Below are 21,789 nucleotides of genomic sequence, written 5' to 3' on the forward strand. Positions count from 1 at the left end.
TAAACAGCTTAATCAGAATTCAAGTAAATAGATGTTTAAGAAGAAATGGCAAGGGGGTTCCAAAAAGAAGTCTCAGACTTCCCAAAAGCAAGGACAGTCCAACAAGTCTGAATGTCCATTCAATAGATCTTGTGACCACCTCCCACACTAGCCCATCTTCTCTTCCTGAAAGTTTGAATCTCCATTTTTGTCCTCGACACAGATCGTTTCCGACAAATGGGTTCTGAAAGTCATTCATCAAAGTTACAGACGGCAGTGAGAAAACATTCCTCCTTTCCAGGGGGGTCATTCCTCATCCTGCAGCTCTGACTCTTTAGTTTCCGCCTGTTCTTCATCAGATACTGTCACAAGGAGTGACAGAACCAGTTTCTTCTCCCAAGCGGGGAAGAGGTTTTATTTGAGGATGTTCCTCTTGCCAAAGATAGAAAATACTTAGAGACCAGTTATTGATTTTTCTTTCCTAAACATGTTTGTGATAGTGCCCATATTCAAAATGTTATCACTTTACAGCCTGTTACTTCTTCCTCTTTCCAGTTTTCTGGTAACACTAGACTTAAAAGATGCTTATGATCACATCGTTATTTATGTGTACTTCAGACATTTCATGTCTGGATCACATTATTATGTCTCTGCCTTACCCTTTGGATTATCCACTTCATCATGAGTGTTCCCAAAGTGTCTGGCTGCAGTTATAGCTCACTGCAGGCTACAGGTTATCTACATTTTTCCATATTTAGATTACTTGCTTATCTTGCAGAGTCTTTTTCATGTTGTCAGGAATCTCTCTGTTAGGTTAGAGATCTCTTGCAAAAACTGCGATTCCAAGAGAACATTCAGACGTCTTTCTTGACTCCCTCACACAGGATTGTGATTTTGGTATGTCAGCTAGACACCTCAGTTCAAAGAGTTTTTCTTCCACAGAAAATAGATCTTTATTTAGGTCTATTTCTAAGGGTTTTCACTCAGTCACTGCGATGGAGTACATCAGGATTTTGGGTCTCATGGCATCTATGTTTCTAATGATATCCCTAGCAAGACTCCACATAAGAAAGATACAATGGTATCTGAAATCTGTTTGGTCCCAGCATCAACACCCCTTATCTTTTCAGATCCCAGTGCTAAGGTTTGTCAGAAGAGAAATCTTTTGGTGGGGACAAGTCTCCCCTTCTTCCTCCCTGCTCCAAAGCATTTAGTCACTCTAGCCAATTCAGACTTTGCTTGGCGAGCAGTTTCAGGAGGCATAAAAGTGTAGGGGATGTGTGACACCAAGGGCAGATGCATGCACTTAAATATCAAGGCGATGATTGCCCTGATGATAAAACTGGACTCTGAACTATCTTTGGTCTCCGGGACCTCTTCATGTAGTTGCAGTGAATATCACAGTCAATTGGTACAGCAACAAGCAAGGGAGAACCAGGTTGTAGCTCATTTGTAAACTAGACATGTTAGTTTGGGCTATAATTTCACAACACCGTTTCACCCTACAGGCATCCTATATTCTGTTAGAGCAAAATTGTGTTGCAGACAAGCTGAGCCAGACCAGGGCCGACCCTCACAAATGGAAAATAGATCTTCCAAGATTTAATTAATCTGTGGGGATTCCTCAATTAGACCTCTTTGTCTCCTCTCTGAACAATCATCTGACAAAATTCTTTTCTAGGACTACATGCAAGAAAGCCTTTAAGACAGATGCCTTTTCTTTCCCTTGGCCAGTAATAGTACTGTATGCCTTTCCCCCCTTTCCATTAATATCCAGGATACTTCTGAAGATTCAGAAGGAATCTCCCAAGATCAATGTGTTTACTTTCTTCTGGCCTAGGTAACCGTGGTTCTCCCTTCTTTTGGACATGGCCAGGGGCAATTACTACAAGCTTCTTCACAGACTAGATCTAGTCACAAGAGACCAGTGATGTTTAACACACCCTGACATCAGTCGTCTTCAGTTGACTGCCTGGATGATGTGGTCTTAATTCCTTGTAGGCACCTGTTTTCTGAGGACATGCAGAAGATAGTAATGGAGGCAAGAAAGCCTGTTACTAGAAAATCATGTGTTAGTACCCATTCAGGGCTAGTTTTTCTGTGGTTTTACAATATTTGTGAGTTACTGTCATGTGACCTTTCTTATTCCTCTGTCAGGGTTCATTTATTGACCATTTCAATGTAGTCTTCTGTTAAAATGTTCTTGAATGGGGTTTTGCATAAAATGCCTCCTCAAAAGCCAGTGGCCTCTTGTTGGGATCTTAATTTTGTGTTGGAGAAGCTAACGCGTTCTCCACTTGAACCAGCTAACCTAGCAGATTAGAAGTTCTTAACATGGAAAGTGGTTTAACTGATTGCTGTGATCTCTAAGAATGGTATCTGACTTTCAAGCTCTTGTGATGACACCCCTATCTCATTTTTCCACAGAGACTGTTTCTTTGAGAACTGATCCTTCTTTTATGCCTAAAGTGGTATCCCTTACTTTAAGCCAAACCTTCTCCCCATTTTCTTTCCTGAATCTAAAAATGAGGGAGAAAAGATACTCCGTACCTTAGCTGTCCACAGACTGTGTGCTATCTTAACAGAAGTTAGTCTTTCAGATTTTAGGATCAATTGTTCATTTCTTGTGAAGGTAAAAACTGACAACCTATGTCAAAACAGACTACTTTTTTATACTTTCCATAACAAATGTATTACACGCAGGGTCAAGGCCTACTCTATCAGGGCCTTTGCTTCATCTGTGGCTTTTTGGAAAGGGTTGGATTCTAGTAATGTTCTAGAAGCTGCTACTTGGTCTTGTGTACATACTTTTCCAAAGCACTGAAGTGCTTGATTCTTTTTTAAGGTTTTAGATCAAACTTTGCTAGAACCATTCTCCAGGCCCTCATGGACCCTTCTCCTGCCATCTCTCAAATATAGTTAGCTGTGGGAAATTACCCATATAGCTAAGAATACTGCAGCAGTGACTGATATGAAGAACATGTCAAGTCATCGCATCCCCTACTAGAACAGATAAGAACTAAACACCAATCCATACTGGATTGGATACTTGTATCCCATCCACCCCTCATATCCCTAGCTGGATGTCTTCCTGACACGCTCAGTGATCACCAGCCAACATACCTACTGAGAAGTAAAACTCCACTAATTACCCCGATAACTGTATGAGAAATTAGAAATAAAAAACACTTTAACCATAATAACCTTAACAGGGACCTAAAACATTGTAATTGGACCCCCCCCCTGAAAGAGTTGGCACTAGATGAAGCAGTCTCATACTTCAATAGAACTTTCCTAAACCTACTTAACCACCATGCTCCCCCTAGAACCACCAGAATTAAAACAAAGTATGCCCCCTGGCTAACTAAAGACACCAGAGTTTTCCTCAAAAATATAAACAAAGCTTGGACAAACTTTCACAAAACTAAAAAACAAGTAAACAAACAAATCTATCTTAAATTACGCAACAAGGCCAAAAAGCTTATTAAAACAGACAAAATCACTTACTATCAAAATATTCAAAACAAACATACTAATAACCCCCAACTCCCAAAAATTATGGGCAGCAATCAACTCTGTTTTACAACCAGGTAAAGCTTCCACCCCCTCACCCAATACAGGAAACAACTCCGACAACATCCCCACCCAACTTAACAAGTAATTACAGTGGTACTTGTAGAACAGATGGTGCCAGCATCCCTACTCCTTGTAGTATCCCTATCCCACTTTTTCCTTGTATAAACAGAGATGTTATGCTGGATTCAGCAGGTCACTGTCATTCAAGATGTTCCTTCAATCCAGGCTCAGACACTGGCTTTGGACTCCTAATTACTAGGCTTGGGCCTGGTTGAGAGAAACCAGTTCATGAGACCTGGTACACAACTCTGAAGAAATAAGCACATCAGTGTTGAAAAGGATTTTGGCTAAACTTTTATCCATAAAACCATTCAGGCAGGTGTGGCAGCCAGGAACCCTGTATATCCTCACAGACAAGACAACTATCATTTAGCACATTAACAAGCAGTGAGGAACTCATTTTGTTTTATGCAGACTAGCTGTGGAAACTTTGCATCTGTCCAAGGAATTAAGTATGATTCACAAAACATGTTGAATCCTATCTCATGAGAATGTGCTGGCAGTCCAGTTGAGGAGAACAGGAGCAGATTATCATGAAGGGAGACTGAACAGTTGTTTTTCTGGATGTGGTCCACAGAGTGCTGTTTGGCAGAATAGACCTTAGTGCTGGTCAAGAAAACAAACAATTATGAAAATTCTGCACCAGGACACCAACCGCAAGAACCTGTGCAGCAGATGCCTTGTGTACTGGATGGACAGGTCTGTTGCTTTATGCCTTTCCTTCTCTCTCTCTCATTTTCATGTTGCTCATTACACCTTTTTAGCGGAAACAACTTTGGCTTTCCATCCTACTGAGCATGAAAAAGATGATTTTCGGCTCAAGAATCCATTGAAGCTGGTGTGGAAATGCATGGGCAAGAAGGTGCTGTCTCGTGCCACAATCCCTGAGAAGAAGCAGCAGCACAAGGGTGGGCCTAGAGCAGGCTTTCTGCCACCAAGCTGCAAATCTGGTAAGCCTCAGTGCAGATGTACAGGAGCATACACTAGCATGGAGAGGGCACAACAACTCCCATGATCATGTGGGAGTGCTTCTCCTCTGCCCCATATGCTGAATTGCCAGGATATTGGCAGGGCACAAAGTACCCTCATGGCTGAATGGATGGCAGCCCCTCCAGAGAACTTTAAGAAACAAGCTTAAGTCCTCTCAGGACAGATCTGATAATTAGTAGGCATTGGAGTAAAGGACACATAGTAAAAAAAAAAAAAAAAAATCCCCAGGACATTGATCACTCAGTGAATGCTGGTTGAGATGAGAGCCAGATGGATTGTGTATCATCCAGTTAGTGTATTCATCTGCTTCTGCCATGTAAAATCATCATCCTAGCAATCTGAAAGTCTGCCTTGATCCCCTCACCCCCAACTGGGCCACCTACTTTTAGGGACACCGTTTAATTGTTCCAAGGTAGGAAAACTGCTTGAGGGTGTCCCTCTTCCCTAGAATTGCACCATTTGTGATGGAATACTCTAAGGAAATGCCTAGTAAGACCTATCCCTTCTCCTGATGGTTGATTTTATGCGCTTGTGATAGTAACAGCCAGCAGTGCTTTGTCCAGCATTTAGAGCAGAGGATTACAGCGCCATGCTACTAATGAGCTACTTCCTGTAGTTAAGAGTACAGGGTTTGATTCTTTCTACCTCTCTTTGCTTTGTGCAGATTACTTAACCAGACATTGCTTCTTGGTCATCCTTGAAAAGAGAGACATTGTCCAGTGGGCTTAATTAGTTTAATCAACAGATTAAATACAAAAAAAAAAAAAATTCTACATCCATTTGCTTACTTTCACACATGCACTACTGAATGTTGCAGTGAGCATGGCTTTGGTGAGCAAAGCACACTTCTCCATCATATTTTGCTGCATGTAGTAAACTTTCAGAGAAGAAAGTGATCAGCATTGCAGTGGATCAGACTACTTTACACTCCAACCCCCATCTAGTGAGTAAGCCCACATCAGCTATTCATTCCCACTTTCCCATCCGGCTTCTCCAGCAAACTGTGGTCACTGATTTACACTAGGTCATTTGGGTCTGCTCCACAGAGGTGACTCTTCCTTAGCCAGACTTGAAACCATGATCTGTGGCCTTTAAAGGGCAGCCTTAGTAGTCTTTTCTCATGGGTTTGTGATTATTCATGAAATGCCATCAACTTGAAAAACATTTACAGCAATTTTCTCTACTTTGTAAGCTACATATATTAAATTATCATCAGGGCTGAGTAATGCTGCAAAATAAAGCTGTTCTAAAGATGCAGCACAACATTTTTGCAGTAAAAATATATTGGGTTCAATGTTGAAACTGCAAGATACTTAGTACTCTTAGTTCATGGCAGCCCTTTTTTGATTTCTTTGCATCTTGGTGAGATTTATTCAGCAACATTTTTGGAGAAAATATATGTAACTTTTGTAGCCTTCAGTTACACTGACCCAGCCACTGCTGTTGCCTAGTGCTTTCCAAACGCACCTAACTGCATTACCTCTACTGAGATCTGAGTGAGTGATGCACAGGAAGCAGTACTTGCATTCCTCCTGTAGTTGTATAGTGTCAGGCTCAACAGTGAAGAATATCCCAGAAACAGTGAGTATTTGTCAGGTGGTCAGCAGTAAGGAAAGCTGCAAGTAACGGACAAAACTCTTAGGTCTGAACCACAGCTGAACAGCTAGACTTTCCCAGTAAACAAATGTTAAATAAAATAAATGTACAAGAAATGGGAACCACAAGTTACATGCTTTGCCTTCTATTTGTTTATTAGGCTCCTTCATGAACATCATTTCAAAAACGTAAAACCATAGGGCAGCATCCCCTGTATCTAGTTTCCCACAATTCTTATTAAACAATACTTAAACTAAGTGAATGCCACACATTACAGTTACAGACTTCCCATTTATCAGAAATTGCATATTACTGAAATGATATTATTCTAGTTTCCCACAATTCTTGGTAAACAATACTTAAACTAGGTGTGTAATGCCACACATTGCAGTGATAGACTTCCCATTTATCAGGAATTGCATATTACTATAATGATATTCTATCAAATTTGTAAATGAAGATTACTGATGTATAAAAAACATTCAGTGAATTCAAACATCGGTCCTTGGTTGGTTGGTTGTTCCGATTCATAAACTAAGAGGTTGAGAAATGGGGTGAAAAAGTGAGTCTGTCACTGAAAACATTTTGAAAATCTGCTTTCATTGCGCTAAAATTTGTTTTCCAGATGCCGTTTGTACATACATGTGTGTGCACTACACACACACACACAACACGCAAACTCAGTTCAATACTCATCCATATCTCACTCATTCTACAGAAACTCATGATTTTAAAGAGTGGAAAAGGCCCACTCCTCCATTATCAGGGCACTGCTTACATATTCTGTTCACGTTTCCTAACTTTTTATTGTTGCTGTCATTGTCACTGGAGCAAGAACAGGGAGCTTTATGATGTGCCCGTGTTTTGCTCCAAGTTTGGCACAAGACCACGTCTGTCAGTTGCACACTGACTGCTTTCTCACACTACACTTAAATACTAGAGTACATCTACAGACATCCCTACTCTGTGTGTAGTACTTCGTTTTCAAAAGTCATTGCATACTTTCACACATGTATCACACTGCAGTCTCCCAGCACCTTCTCACTGTAACATGCCATTCAAACATAATAAACAGTCACAGTGAATCAAATGCAATAACTAGTCTCCAAACCATACCTTTCAACTGTTCAGATTTTCACAAAATGTCCACATTTTTGCCTCATATTTTGTTCTTTTCCTCATAAAATTTGTGGTTTTCTGGCAAGTCACTTAGAATTGAAGTCACTAAGTAATGCTACACATTTGAGTTTGAGACTTTGTATCTTTCAGAAGCTGTATACTGGCACAAATCCCATTATTCTAACAACTTTATAAGAGCAATACTTAAAATTTGTCTCTAGTTTTGGGCTTTTGTCCTCCCATTAGTTTAGGCTTTACCCAGATTTCTTGCTGTAAGAGAGTGAGCAGTATGCTCCAAACCAGTGTTTCACACCTCCAGTAGGTAATGGTATGAAACGTGATTTATCCCTTCCAACATTAACGCTACAGCAGCACTTTCATTTTGATAGAATGTGCAAGTAAATAATAACTGTGCCCAGAGGTACTGTTGGGCATGTTTTGTAGATATGAAAGTGTAGCCTTTTGATTCTAGCAAAATAATCACCTATTGCATATAAAGCTGTTAGTTATCTATCTTTCTGTCTCTCTCTCTCTCTCTCTCTCTCTCTCTCACACACACACACACACACACACACACACACACACACACACACACACACACACACTCTCTCTCTCTCTCTCTCTCTCTGTCTCTCTCTCTCTCTCTCTCTCTCTCTCTCTCTCTCTCTCTCTCTCACACTCTCTCTCTCTCTCTCTCTCTCTGTCTCTCTCTCTCTCTCTCTCTCTCTCTCTCTCTCTCTCTCTCTCTCTCTCTCTCTCACACTCTCTCTCTCTCTCTCTCTCTCTCTCTCTCAAACACACACACACACACACACACACACACACCATGCCTGTGCACATTTCTGTGCCCCTGGAGTTTGAGAACGATAAGGAAACTTCAATCCATGATGTGTGTGTGTGTACTTTCTATGCGTCTTACATTCAGAACTGCTTTATCTTTCTAATGTTCACCTTGATAATGAGTATTATGCAAGATATTGATTTTGTTTCCTTAAATTTAATTTTGAAGGCCATCTTAGAGAAAATATATTTAATCTGCACAGACTTTAGTACTCAAAGAGCAGTACTGCTGCAGTCTGCAGGAGAAATAGATTAAAGTGCATGGTTTTGTTCAAGAATTAAGATATTGGATAGCTGTAAATCATAGCTTTAACGTTTAATGATTTTATTATTAATTTTTTTCTTTTCTTTTTTTTTATTTCATTCAATATGTATGAATATCAGTCTACATTCCAGGTAAAACAGCCTTGTCTGCTTGCTTTCTCAGCCTTCATGTAATCCTGCAGATATCTGTGTGCAGGACTTTCTGCAATCTTATGGAGATCACCTCACTGAGAGGAGGAAGCCTTCACTGTGCAAAGAGTACTTTTGGGATGACTCCTAAGTAGAGACGGAACAAACGGGGTTTTAAAATTATCTCAGAGAAAAAAAATGCAAAACGAAACAAATGTTTTCATTTTTAAGAAATTAAATGCGGCCTAGTAAATTCTGCAAGTAGATTAATTGCATACTGGTAACATGAGTGCCTTGCTGAAAACCTAATAGTTCACTTTGAGTATCCATGGAGGTAGGTATTGACCACACAGCATGTTTTGATTTTCCACTTCTAGAAAAAACGAGCTGCAGTTTACAGCCGGAATCCAAGATTGACTGTTTAGATACCTGAAGGTGTTGCTTTGGGTGATAGTGCATCATTACTACTGAGTAACTTTGCAGATGTAGAATTTTACAAATGTTGCTTGTTTGTGTATAGCAGCCAGTGTGATTCCCTTATTGCCTTTATATGAATTGGTTTATTGTCTTTGCTTTGAATTGCAGTACATTGTTAGCTATGGGGCTAATTTTAGTACCAGAGTCTTGTAATAGCATGCTCTCTTAGTACAAGGGATCTTTTTATTTCTGCAGCTAATGTCTGAATGCATTTTCTGACATTGTAAAAAGAGCTTGGGATCCTGAGTTTACATGCTTTGCCTTGTTAATGCATGGAGATTAACAATATCATGCAGTACCTTTTTAGTATAAAGACTTGCACTACCCAGGCAAACTATGATGTTTGCAGATGACATTGTGATCTGTAGTGAGAGTAGTGAACAGGTGGAGGAGACTCTGGAGAGGTGGAGATATGCTCTAGCGAGTAGAAGAATGAAGGTCAGCAGGACTAAGAAAGAATACATGTGTGTGAATGAGAGGGAGGATAGAGGAATGGTGAGCATGCAGGGAGTTGAGGTGGTGAAGGTGGATGAGTTTAAGTACTTGGGATCAACAGTTCAGAGTAATGGTGAGTGAGGAAGAGAGGTGAAGAAGAGAGTACAGGCAGGATGGAGTGGGTGGAGAAGAGTGTCAGGAGTGATTTGTGACAGACTAGTACCAGTAAGAGTGAAAGGGACGGTCTACAAGAGGTTAGTGAGACCAGCTATGTTATATGGGTTAGAGACAGTGGCATTGACAAAAAGGCAGGAGTCTGAGCTTGACGTGGCAGAGTTGAAGATGTTAAGATTTGCACTGGGTGTGATGAGGATGGACAGGATTAGGAATAAGTATATTAGAGGGTCAGCCCAGGTTGGAAGGTTTGGAGACAAAGCCAGAGAGGCAAGATTATGTTGGTTTGGACATGTGCTGAGGAGGGATGCAGAGTATATTGGGGAAAAAGATGCTAAGGATGAAGCTGCCAGGTAACAGGAAAAGAGGAAGGCCTAAGATAAGGTTTATGGATGTGGTGAGAGAGGACATGCAGGTGGTTGGTGTGACAGAGCAAGATGCAGAGGATAGGAAGACATGGAAACAGTTGATCTGCTGTGGCGACCCCTAACGGGAGCAGCTGAAAGAAGAAGAAGACTTGCACTACCCAGGTATAAACTATGATGTCCTGTCAGTGTGGTAATAAATTCAAGGTTTGTAGATTCCAGTGCTATTTAAAGTCAAGGAACTGGGCTGCCTGTCCCTAAATTAGATATAGTTGCCAATCTTATAGATACTGCAGTGCTTTTCAAGTGTCTATCCTGCCTAGACTTGGCAGATAAGCTCAGAGTAAACCCTTCTTCCCATACGTTACAAACCCATGGTGCACACACCCTTAACTGACCAAACTTTGGTTATGTTGGGGATGCATCTTTCTGAAATTACCCCAGAGGTTTAGAATTCAGATGCACCACAGTTTAGGATCTCTCCAACATGCATTCTGTAAACTGCTGAAATTGTTCACCTGTCTCTTGCTAAAGTGGGTGGAAGAACCCAAGTTGAGGTCATTTCTTCTTTTCTCTGATCACTATGATGTTTGTACTTTATTCTTCTTTTACTTTTTCTGGTGAGTTACATTTGTCTCTAAAACCTTATCTAACGTAATGTGAATCATCATTAAAAAATAAAAAAGAGAGGTAATATTTAAACACAAACTAAAGAAAAAAGAGAACTTCATAATAACCTAAACATATTCAAGAATTATGTTGTACAGACTTATGACATCATGTTCAAAACTTCTAATTATAAATACCTTAGTATGTCAATGTACTAAACACTTTTAATATAAATGAACAGTTATAGTCCAAAATCTTCCACACTGTTTGGACAGCATAACCAAGTCAAAGTCTTCAATCTAATTCTAGAGAATTATAAAATAGTATCTTCAAGCACCTTGCAGTCATATCAAAAATGTCAGTTTCTTGGTTTGCTAATATCTCGACGTAACCTTATTCCAAATATTTGTAAAAAAAAATATTCTTCTCTTGGTACCAACTTATTCTTGCAGTGAAGCATTGTATGTTATATTATTTACCACTTCACTTTCTGCTTTGTCTCAATCCTCGAATAATGCCAAATATTCATCAGTAAATCTCCCTACAGCATCTGTTAACATTTATCAAACCTTTCTTTAAATAACAGACTGGGAACCTCTAGAAATGCTTAGAATTAAAGAACATGTACACCTAGCAGTGACAGTCCACAAAAGCATGATCAGAAATTAAGTAGGCTGTGCAATTCCTGCAGCTAAATGCACAGGCTCTGTTGATGCGTATACTTAACCTAGAACACAGCATTTTTAGAATAATATGCATATTTTGGTCCCACCCTTAACTGTAATAATTTCAACTAGTCCTGTGATCTTTTTGTAAACTGTTAAATATCTGGGAGTCATGGAGTACTCTCCACTCAAGGATTACGTTGTACATCTTTATAGCTTGTCAGTATGTTCTGATTGCCACATAGAATGCCATTACTTCTTGAAGTATAAATGACACTTTCTTCATGTACCCAAATTCCTTTGCCACAATATCCAGGGGTTAAAATAGACATTAAAAACTGTTTTTTTTTTATTTCTTCTATGAAGCCCTTCATATTTGTCCAATATTGTTTTCTCATTTGGAAAGGGACAACTATTCACTCTTAAGCAAGATTCTCGTCCCTCCTCACTCCTGGAAATGCACTCCTTGACAGCATACCTTTAATTTGAGGCTTATTCTTTTGTTCATCTAAATGTGTTTCCCATGAGCAGTAATCTGGGTATAATATTTCAAGTATAACATGAGTCTCTTCTTCCTAACTGAATCGGTGGATCCATTCATATTCCATGTACGTAGTTTTATCCAGTATTGCACTCTACCTTCACCTTTTTTAAACCTTCTTTCTTAAACTTGCACATAAACCACTGATAGGGGTAATAATATCCATCTGTACTCTTGTCATCTGTAATCAGTCACAAATTACTTGTCTAAAGTACTCAAGCTAGTATATAAACCCACAAAACACTTGAGTAACTGTAGCTTTCAAGAAAAACTAAATGCATAAAAAATAAAGTATCTAGGTAAAGGATGATCTGATTAACTAAAAATTTGAGTAATTTTATACAGGATCTATTTCCTGCCTTTTTTAGCAGCATGTGTATGGTATTGTTAATTGAAATCCCAGTTCATGTGGTGTACATAGAGTATTTTTATTTGAAATTTCTGTCCATGCAGCATGTGTACAGTATGTTTGCCTGAAATCTTTCTGTGAGCAATGTGTTCAGTATCTTTACCTGGAATCGCTGTCTGTGCAGCATATGTACAATATCTTTACCTGAGATCTTTCTGTGCAACATATGAACAGCATCTTTAGCTGAAATCCTTGTCTTTCCAGTAAATGTGTACGTTACCGTTACCTGAAATAGAGTACCTGTCCATATAGTTTATGCACAATATCTAAAGCTGAAATGTAGTGCCGTATTGGTGCAAAGTGTTTGTCTTAGTTGAACGTGAAGTGCAATGCCTTCTTGCATTTTGTAATGTAGTGTAGCATCCTGTTCATGCATTGTGAGAACTTTCAGTTTAATTTGAAGTGTCTTACCAGCTCAGGAGCTTTGTTTTACTTCAGATGTTGCAGTGGTTGTTAACACAGGACAATGTATTTACTTATTCTGAACTGGGATTACTTTGCTTTAACATTGAAGGGTCTTGTTTGGTGATGTCAGAATGCCTGCTATAGTGAGCTAACCCTGTTAGTATAGGAAAAGTTGTGTCTGTGCCAGAAATGTGGTGCCATAGTATACCATTGCACAGTATCTAAGTCTGAATTCTAACGACGTGCCCCTTAGGAGCTCTGTAAGTTATTTTAAAATTAAATGTCATGCTGTGAAGAGAAATTTCATATGATTGAGCACAAATTGAAACACACTGTTAGTATGTAAACAGTTCAGTATTTCAGACTGCAAAGACTTGCTTTGTCAAGTTGAGATTTTAGAACTTAAGTCTTCTAAGATTTCAGTATTTGCTGTTGAAGTACAATGTCTTGTCAGTTTAGTAAGGTAGGCTGGCCTGTATGAGACTGGAAGTGCTTTATTCCGTCAGGTGGGAGAGAGTTCACCTACTTATACTTTATACTTATAGCACCAATTCAGGATTTGGATGCCTGATTATTTTGATAGTAAAAAGGAGGGAGAATTAAGTACTCTTTCATTATCTGACATAACATGAGGCAACTATAGTGATGTAATCACTTTTGCATAACCTTTTTTACTTAGCAGTTGCAGTACATCCTGAATCAAAGGCATTCATGTAAAACAGTGTGCTATTAAACTCCTCCGAACATTGAGGTAAGAAAGCGCCACTTACTCGTTCCAAAAGTACTCTTTGCTCATTTGCACTAATGTTTACAATAGAAACTGATACTGTCATTTTGAGCTTTTGCTTTTTTGTGGAAAATCTAAAGAAGCCACTGAAATATTTTTGGACTACTAACTTGTTTTGTTCAGGGTAGACATATTTACATAAATATTCAAATTCAGAAATGCTTGCAGAATTAAGTAGAAAGTCATGTGACATAATGGATGATGCTGTTACTACACTCCAGACTAGCATAGTTTGTTTAGCAGCCCAAGCGCTGGAGGGGCTTGCAGAGGAAGAATAGGAGTAAATGGCGATGCTGGCACTCTTACTGGGTTGATGTTGCTGGAAGAGTCCCACTGCAATAGTTCCACTTGAGGTAGGCCAGATGCTGCCCCTTCTGCAGTGTAGGGCTTAGGAAGTACAACTCCACTAAGTGTGTAAGTACTCTAATTGGTAATTGTCTGTGTGTGTGTGTGTGTGTGTGTGTGTGTGTGTGTGTGTGTGTGTGTGTGCACTTGCACGGTCTCCACTACAGGAGATATTGTACCATTCATTATAGCCACTATAGGTGAGGGTGATGGGAATGTATCAAAAATCCCCTATCCACTAAAAGAAGACAGCTGTAATCCTTTACTCTTGCCTCCTTCTCCCAGTGTTGTTAGTATACTGGGATTAGCGTGGAACTAATGGGTTGATATGGAATAGGTGCATGATGAGCAAGGTAATGGCACAGAAAAAAGATGATTATAAATGATTTAAATATTAAAGTGCACTAACAGGCCACTTCAAAAACTGCATCACTATATTAGTACTTCAGTGAAAATAGTTCACTGTTTTTTTTTCAGCTAACTGCACCATTTACAGTTTGTGACATTGAATGCATTTAATAAGATAGCATGTTTTTAATAGTTTACTGTTTTTTGTTTGTTGCAAAACATATATAAGAAATAATATTGCGTACATATATATATGATTGCATGTTTTAATTTTATAAAATGTCCTGCTTGTTTATTTTTCACAGGGATAACTGACTACATTTGTTCTTAGTGTGTTGATTGTTTTCTTGAACTGTTTAACCACCCTTTTTACTTTCTGCTTTATTTCCATAATGCTTCCCTTTATTCTGTTCTTGCTTTTGCTGTGCTTATTTTAATGCATTTATGTGATTTTGTTTTTATATATGTGTGTATGTGTCTTTTCAGTTGTATACATGTACGTGTGATTAGAGAGTTCTGCTCTCGAGTTCAGGATGCAGGCTTCTCAGAAGATCAGCATGTTTTATGACCCTAATTGGCATAGTGATATAGTATCCTGAGGTCAGGAATAATGGGATGCTTTCCTTAATTTTTGTGAGTTGCATTTTGGGGGGCTAACATTTTCATTTTCACTAATGAGTGCAGAAGCTTTAAGCGGTTTTCTTGGTTAAAACTGAATTATAGTTTAAGCATGTGTGACTGTTGTGAAGCCAATACCATCTGATCTATCGAAGCTGCATTTTTACATGAACTAAGTTGGGGCAGGTCAGTTTTGAATATTTAAAGTCTTCTATCGGAGTCACCTTGTGGCCAGGATGGGGATCTAGTGATCTGTGTATGTCTTAGAGAAGTCTTAAATTGCCTGATGATGATATTCTACTTTGCTGATTGCTACAAATCCTTTTGGTCTCTAACTATCTTGAGGGCTAGAGTGGGAGGCTATTGTGAACTGGGCATATCCTGGAGAAGGTCAGGAGTTACCTGATGCTTTACTTGGTATCTTCTGCAAGATGTTGAGGTCGATGTGCTCAGAGGAAGTTAACTTGACCATGATGATCTTTACATATAGGGGAGAAGACTGCAAGACTGGAGTTGGGAGAGTCTCATCTTAAGGGATATGTGCAATTTGAGAAAGTAGACTGGTCTGTAGTAATGTGGAAGGACTGTTTTTTCCTTTAGTGCAGTAAGCAAAAGTAGTAGTTCTTATGTTTTCTTTTGAAAGTAAAGCGAGTAAGCAGATGTGCCTGTTTTGTTAACATCCAGAGAGAGAGAATGTTTTGAAGGCTTCTAGATAAAAAGAGAATAACTGTTATGGTTTATATGCAATGGTGCTCTCAGAAAAAGAGCCAGTGTTCATCAACCTAATGTAATTTTTTCATACAGACTGTATTTAGAGCTGCTGAATCCATCAGTTTATTTTATTCATGGCTGAATTTTGTCCTGTTCAGCTGCTGCCTTTGCCCCTCAACCCCCTTTTGATTTTTTTATTTTTGATTTCCACAGTATTCACTTGGCCAGACAGCGTTGTTTGCATGTGCTATATCTTCACTTCTTCTTTATGCTGTTGTGTGCTCACACAGCAGTCTTGAATTTTTTTCCTCGTAATTTAGTCATTCTTTGCCTTTCACTAGTTTTTTGCAGTCTTTTCTCGGAGCTAGATTAACGTTAATAATATAGACTTACTAATGCTCTGTTCAGTAGAGAGGAGCTGCAGTATTTAGTCCTGCTGTATCTATGCTTTCCATCATCTTGCTGGTCTTTGCTGTTTCCCTTTCACTCTGCTCTGCGTGAGCCATCTTAGGGGCTATTCTTGCTACCCCTAGAGCTAACATCAGTAACCTTCTTTGGCATGTTTTCCTTTGGGTGCATGCCCTTTTTCATTTCATCATAGCATTTTTTTCACTGCAGTTTCTGTGCTTGAAGATGCAGACATCTTTTGCCAGTGCACATCTTGACATAATTTACCACACTAGAAAAGTACCCCTAACTCCTTGACAAGCAGGTTCTTTTTTTTCAGTTTGCACAGTGCTGATCTCAGTCCTATCTTGAGTTATGGAAACATTTTTGCATTCACTGCCTAAAGTAGCAAAAGCTTTAAAATGTTTGTGCAGCTCAAAAGTAATAAAAGAAGATCCAAACTGGCTTTGATTTAGTGCTTTGTACAAAATGCTGTAAAGTACTGCACTAATTGCTGGGGATTCATCCTATTTGTTCGCATACTTCAGAAAGAAAAGCTCTTTGCCTTCGTTGCTGCCAGGAAGATGACAGTGGGTGAAAGTGTCCAGTGGAGAGACGCCAAAGAGATGCCATGCAAAGCCACAGGTTTTTCCTGAAGTACTGCCATAAAGCTGGAAAAACAGGAGCTAGATCACAGTTGCATCTTCCTGGAGGTTAGCCAGTCATAGAAATGGACTAAATGTTCCTAAATGTCATAATCTTCGTGTCAACTAGTAAGAGCCTGATGGCAGAATTAACTGATTATTTCTGATTGGCACTTTAATGTATGATAGCAAATATGAGATTTGTTTCTTGTTTGTTTAAAAACTGAAATTGGAGTGGTTTAGGGCAGTGACTTGTGGTTTGTTGGCCAATTTGGGTCATTTCCCCTGTTATCAGTACTATTGGTGAATTAATTTTTTTCTGAGATACAGTGATCTTGGAGTTAAAAAAAAAAAAAAAAAAAAAAAAAATAGTAGTATTGGATTTGGGAGTGGCAAGAAAATCCCCCCACCCCCATAGGTGCTTTAACAGTGAAGCAGCAAGTTTTGATTCTTGCCGTTTCATTTAATTTCCATTCTTGGCAATCACAGTCCTGACTGTTAACTAATGCACTGAATTGTAGCTATAGAGCTCTTGAGCTTGCATCTTGTCTTCACATTGTATGATGTAAGGCCTAGAAAAGGAAAACCCTCAATTTCTATCTTAGGATGTGTCCTGAGCTGTACTTATCATCCTTTTCTTGGTCATTTTATCAGACCCGCAACCAGCATGTTCTCAGAAAGTAGTCCTTTGTCACCTGACCATATTTAGGTGGTTGTACTTGCGAGTAAGGACTCTTCTTTCTAGGGATCAACCAGGCTGATGAGAGTAATCTGATTTTTCTGTGTATGCGCCATAGTACATGCTGAAGAGTGTCAGTGGTGAACAGGTAGCATGCTCATCTTTGGTGCAGAAGGCTGTGGGTTCTATTCCCACACCAGGTAGATGGCTTAATGATACTACAGTGCAGCTTAAGGGGGATACTGCACTCCCCTTTGGATGAGGTGTTAAACCGAGGTCCCATCTGCTTGAGTTGGAGATAGGTCAGGTGGATGTAAAAGATCCCATGGCACCTATGAAAAGTATAGGAGTAGCTCCCCAATGCCTTGGCCAAATTTCCATTAATAGTATAAATTCCACCTCTTGTCTCCCCTGAAAAGAGGACACTAGCCTAGTGGGAGTAACTCGGCCAACAGATGGATAAAAAAACAAGCACATTTCCTAGATTTTTAAAAGTGTGCATCTCTGTGTGTATGTGTGTGTGTGTGTGTGTGTGGGGGGGGTCCACACATGGTGGTGTTCCTTTAGGGAACATGCCCTGTTGCCAACACTGGCCTCTGTTTAGGCCTCACTAGCTCTCACATTAACTTCAGCAGGTAAACTTGTGAGCGTTGGTTGGCAAATGTCCAGCATGTGGCATACACATATCACAGACTTGACCCCATGCTTGCCATTCATGTACAAGCTTGCCCATGTCAGAGGTCATGGAGGTTGAAGTCTCTCTTTCTATAACAAGCGAGATTCCTGTATGCTTTCTTTTTTATCCCTTTGATTTCAAGCATCTTTGGAGAATTCAGAGAAAAATGACAAAAACTTAACTTCACTTACGTTAGTGACCAGGAAAGGTATGGTTTCAGTTTTTCAGGTCCCTGGCAGTGCTGGAAATGCACACTGTTTTAGTCAGGGAGGTCTCCTACTGTTGGTGTGGCCACAGTCTTCACCTTGGATTCTAGCTTTTGCTGTAGATTCTCTAATCTGTAGGATTTTCTGGCTTGTCAGGGAGGTCTCCTACTGTTGGTGTGGCCACAGTCTTCACCTTGGATTCTAGCTTTTGCTGTAGATTCTCTAATCTGTAGGATTTTCTGGCTTGGGTGTCTGAAGAGATTAAACCTAACAGTAAGCCTTCCAACCAACAGATACAGTCTGTCTAGTGAAGTCCTTTCTCATTTTGCACAAAGCAGTATACTGTACCATCCCAGTGGGTTTGGAGGTAGTTTTTGGTCTATGTCAGGCATCTGTATTTGAGTTCCAGTTATTCCATGGTCATGATACACATGTCCCCGATTTTTGCTTACCATAACATTGAGGATGGCAGGATTGTGGCTCTATATTTGCTGGTCATGCAGTTCCATAAAAGGCTGTTGGATCTTTGCTAGCCTTTGATGATCCCTTCCCATGGAATCTGTCACAATTGACAGATGTGCCCTTTTGCAGTTAAGATCTTCTTGATGTCCTTCCATATCACTGTTGCAGTATTCTTTACAGGAGGGATCCCTGACACGGATAACCCAATGTCCAGGTAGTACACCAAAGCCTTTAGTTCTTATAGGTGCTGTATATCCTACTTCTGCTGCTGAGTAAGGCTTAGGGTGTAAAGGAGATGTACTGATGCAAGCACTCACAACTTCTTTCCTGCCAGTCCGAATGCCATCATTGAATGTCAGTCTGCATGCCATTCTGCTGTGCTGGTTGCCAAGTCATCTTAAGATAACTACCCTGTTGGGGTTCTCTACCTTTTTCTTTTTTTGTACTGTACTTATGTTCATAACATCCAAAAGGGAAAACGTCAGAGTGGGAGGCAGGTTCCCCATAAAGACCATCATGACCACAGTCTTTTTTTTTTGCTTTGGCAGTTTCCATGACCATATGCAGTGCTCTGTCAGTCAAGCTTTTGTCACTAAGACCGTACATAGTTACTTAACTATCTTATCCATATACCTTGAGAACCAACTCAGGGTGCTGTGGCAGAATCCTTCTGTCCCAAGGGTCAGCAGTCTGCTAAGAAGGTGGCCAACAAGACTAGATCTGATGCAGTTGCTGTTCGGCCTCCCCCAGATGTCTCTCTAGAAGCTAGTGAAAGCCCTGAAGACTTCATTGCTTGCCTTAAATTCCTCTGCAAAGAACCCGTTTGAGTCTGGCATGGATCCGACTTCTCATGTGTCCTCTAAGCTTTTTCCAGCGTGTGTTCCAGACATTGAAAGGGAACCTCGGCTCCACAGATTTTGGTGAGAGAAGAGAAAGAGATTCCTACTAAGATTACCAAATCACGTAAGGGTCTAAACCACTGAGAGTCCATAGGCTGGACATCCCACTCAAGAAAAAGCATTTAATCTAAATACATTACCCCTGTTGATAAAGATTCCCAACGTGAATGGCAAGATTTTACTCAGGCTCTGCTCAGTGCTTTGTTGGCCTGGAAGCCTCTTCCAGGGGTGTCAGTCTCTGCTCCTCCACTCCTTTTAAGATGCCTAAGAAATTGGATTCCTCCGATGAATGCATGGATTTTGGGGAGAAATCCCTTACTTAGTCCTCTCAAATTTCTTCTCCTCTAGACTGTAGTTCAGAGGAAGAGGATTCTTTGAGCCCAGACTCCCCCTTGGAAGAATTCTCCTTTGGGGATACTATAACCTATATAATGAAGTACTTTAAATGGGTTTGCTCCTAGGTTTTTGACATTCAGAAGAGGTGTTATGAGCTTTTACAGATGGAAATCTCCAAAGCCATCTGCTTTTACCCCCTGTTTTGGCAGACAGTTTTGACATCTTTTATTCCGCCTCTGTACCTTTTGATTCTCTGCCCCCACCCCCTAAGAAACTTGATACAAGGTGCCTGTGGATCGTAACTTTTTGATAAATGCCCTTCTCCTGATCCTTCAGTGGCTTCCATTTCTATCTACTAAGCTCCTTCTTTCAGGTAAGGGCAGTCGGGCTGTGGAATGGTTGGATAAAAAGGTATATACTGCTGTGATCTTGTATTTTAGGGCTATTAATTACCAAACCCACATAACCAGGTAAGTTTTGGCTCTTCTTTCTCAGGTAGCTAAGGTGGTTTCTGACCTACCTGATTCTGATAGGAAGGCTTTAGCATTTTCCCTGTTTGGGTCCACTTCCCAGGTCGCCTGTCACTGCATAAAATGCAGCTGTGATGCAGCTGATGCCTCTTGCAGGGCTGCTGCTTGTGGTTCTGTGATGAGGCATTATTCTTGGCTACATCTTCAGGCTTGGCTTGATGATATTAAAACCAAGTTTTTGGATGCTTCTCTGGATAACAAAATTCTTTTTGGGACAGCTGCTGCTGACCTGTAAGTCCCACCAAAAAGAACTCAAACATATAATGTTATGTTGTCCTATCTCACCTTCATTCTTGTTGGTTGGTTTGGAACCTAGCATCGGTTCCGACTCTGCCTATTACTAAAGCTCGAGAGCTTCCACTGGCTTCAGGCTATACCCTATTCCATCATGCTTCGGGAAGATTACTCAGATCTTGTTTGGCGCTAAACTAGATCGGGTGCTTCCTACTAGGCTCCAGGCTAAGTAGAAAGATTTTTTTGTATTCTTGTTACTGATAAATTGCTTTTTTGGTATACCAGTTGATACTATCTAGTGTTAGTATAGTTTTGCTTGGAAAACTTGCTTCTCCTTTTAGTTGTTTGCCTACAGGCTTTCTTCCTAGCTAGGCCTCTGTTTTTTCCCTATCCCGCGTTGTCATATTCCTTTGTTGTTTAAGGCTTTTATTTTGTTGAGTAGTCAATATTATCCCTTTAGTTTTTTAATCTAAAGAGTTTGTTTAAGTTGGAGAACTCCTTACTCAGCCCGTTTAAGTTAGCGGGCTTCCCCTCCCCTTGGTCGTTGTTTTTTTCAGGGAGTGTTGTTTTAATTGGAGACCTCTCCTCTTACCAGAGGAGATCATCGTTCAAGTTAGAGGCTTCTCCTCTGGTCCCTTATTCTCTTGCTGTTGTTGTTCTCCTGTTTAGTGTTTCCTTGTTAAAAAAAAAAGATAATAATAAATAAATAATTTTGTTTTTGTTTTTGTTGACCTGTCTTGTCGAGCCTTTCTCTGTACCACTGGTAAGGTCATTAGTTATCTAGAATTGGTGGTTAGTGAAAGCCGTTGGTTAGATAAAGCTTTGTTGCATTATGTCAAAGGATACTAAAGAGGCAAAGCCTTCGGGCTCCAAAAAATGGGACAGTTGTAATCAGAAAATGTCCCTGACAGATGGACACACCAGTTGTGTTTACTGCTTGGGTGCAGTCCATCTGCAGGAATCTTGCGCTGTTTGTCATGGTTTTAGTTCTAAGGTTTTACTAGAACATAAAAAAAATGATAGTTTTCTTAAGGTTTCCCCTTTCAGAAGCAGTTGAAGGGAAACAGAGTTCCCCTAAATCGACCCATTCACCGAGATTGGACAAGTCCTCCAAAAGAGCATCTTACTTGGCGCCAGCTTCGGAGCCATTGAGTAAGCAGCCAAAGGAATCTACCTCGAACCCGAAGGCTATTGGGCCCGAAAAGTCTATCTCATCTGTTCCACGTGTGCTTTCGGAACTGATAGAGATCTGTAGCCGGTCCCCTGTCTTGGAGCCGGTCTTGTTGGTGCTTCA

General features: G+C 40.1%; 1 protein-coding gene across 14 annotated transcripts in view; it reads left to right on the forward strand.

Moving 5' to 3' along the window:
* Positions 1 to 21,789, forward strand: part of EXOC7 (exocyst complex component 7) — a 945,568-nt gene that overhangs the window by 134,398 nt on the left and 789,381 nt on the right. For 6 of the 14 annotated variants that reach the window (XM_044068104.1, XM_044068106.1, XM_044068111.1 and 3 more), the window contains exon 7: positions 8,545 to 8,556. The exons of the other annotated variants lie outside the window; for them this stretch is intronic. In XM_044068104.1, the coding sequence (XP_043924039.1) occupies positions 8,545 to 8,556 (12 nt within the window). The remainder of the gene's footprint in view (positions 1 to 8,544; positions 8,557 to 21,789) is intronic. 14 annotated transcript variants of the gene reach the window in all.

This window comes from Protopterus annectens, chromosome 4.part0, assembly GCF_019279795.1.
Source record: "Protopterus annectens isolate FY-2018-M chromosome 4.part0, PAN1.0, whole genome shotgun sequence".
Lineage (NCBI taxonomy): Eukaryota > Metazoa > Chordata > Ceratodontiformes > Protopteridae > Protopterus > Protopterus annectens.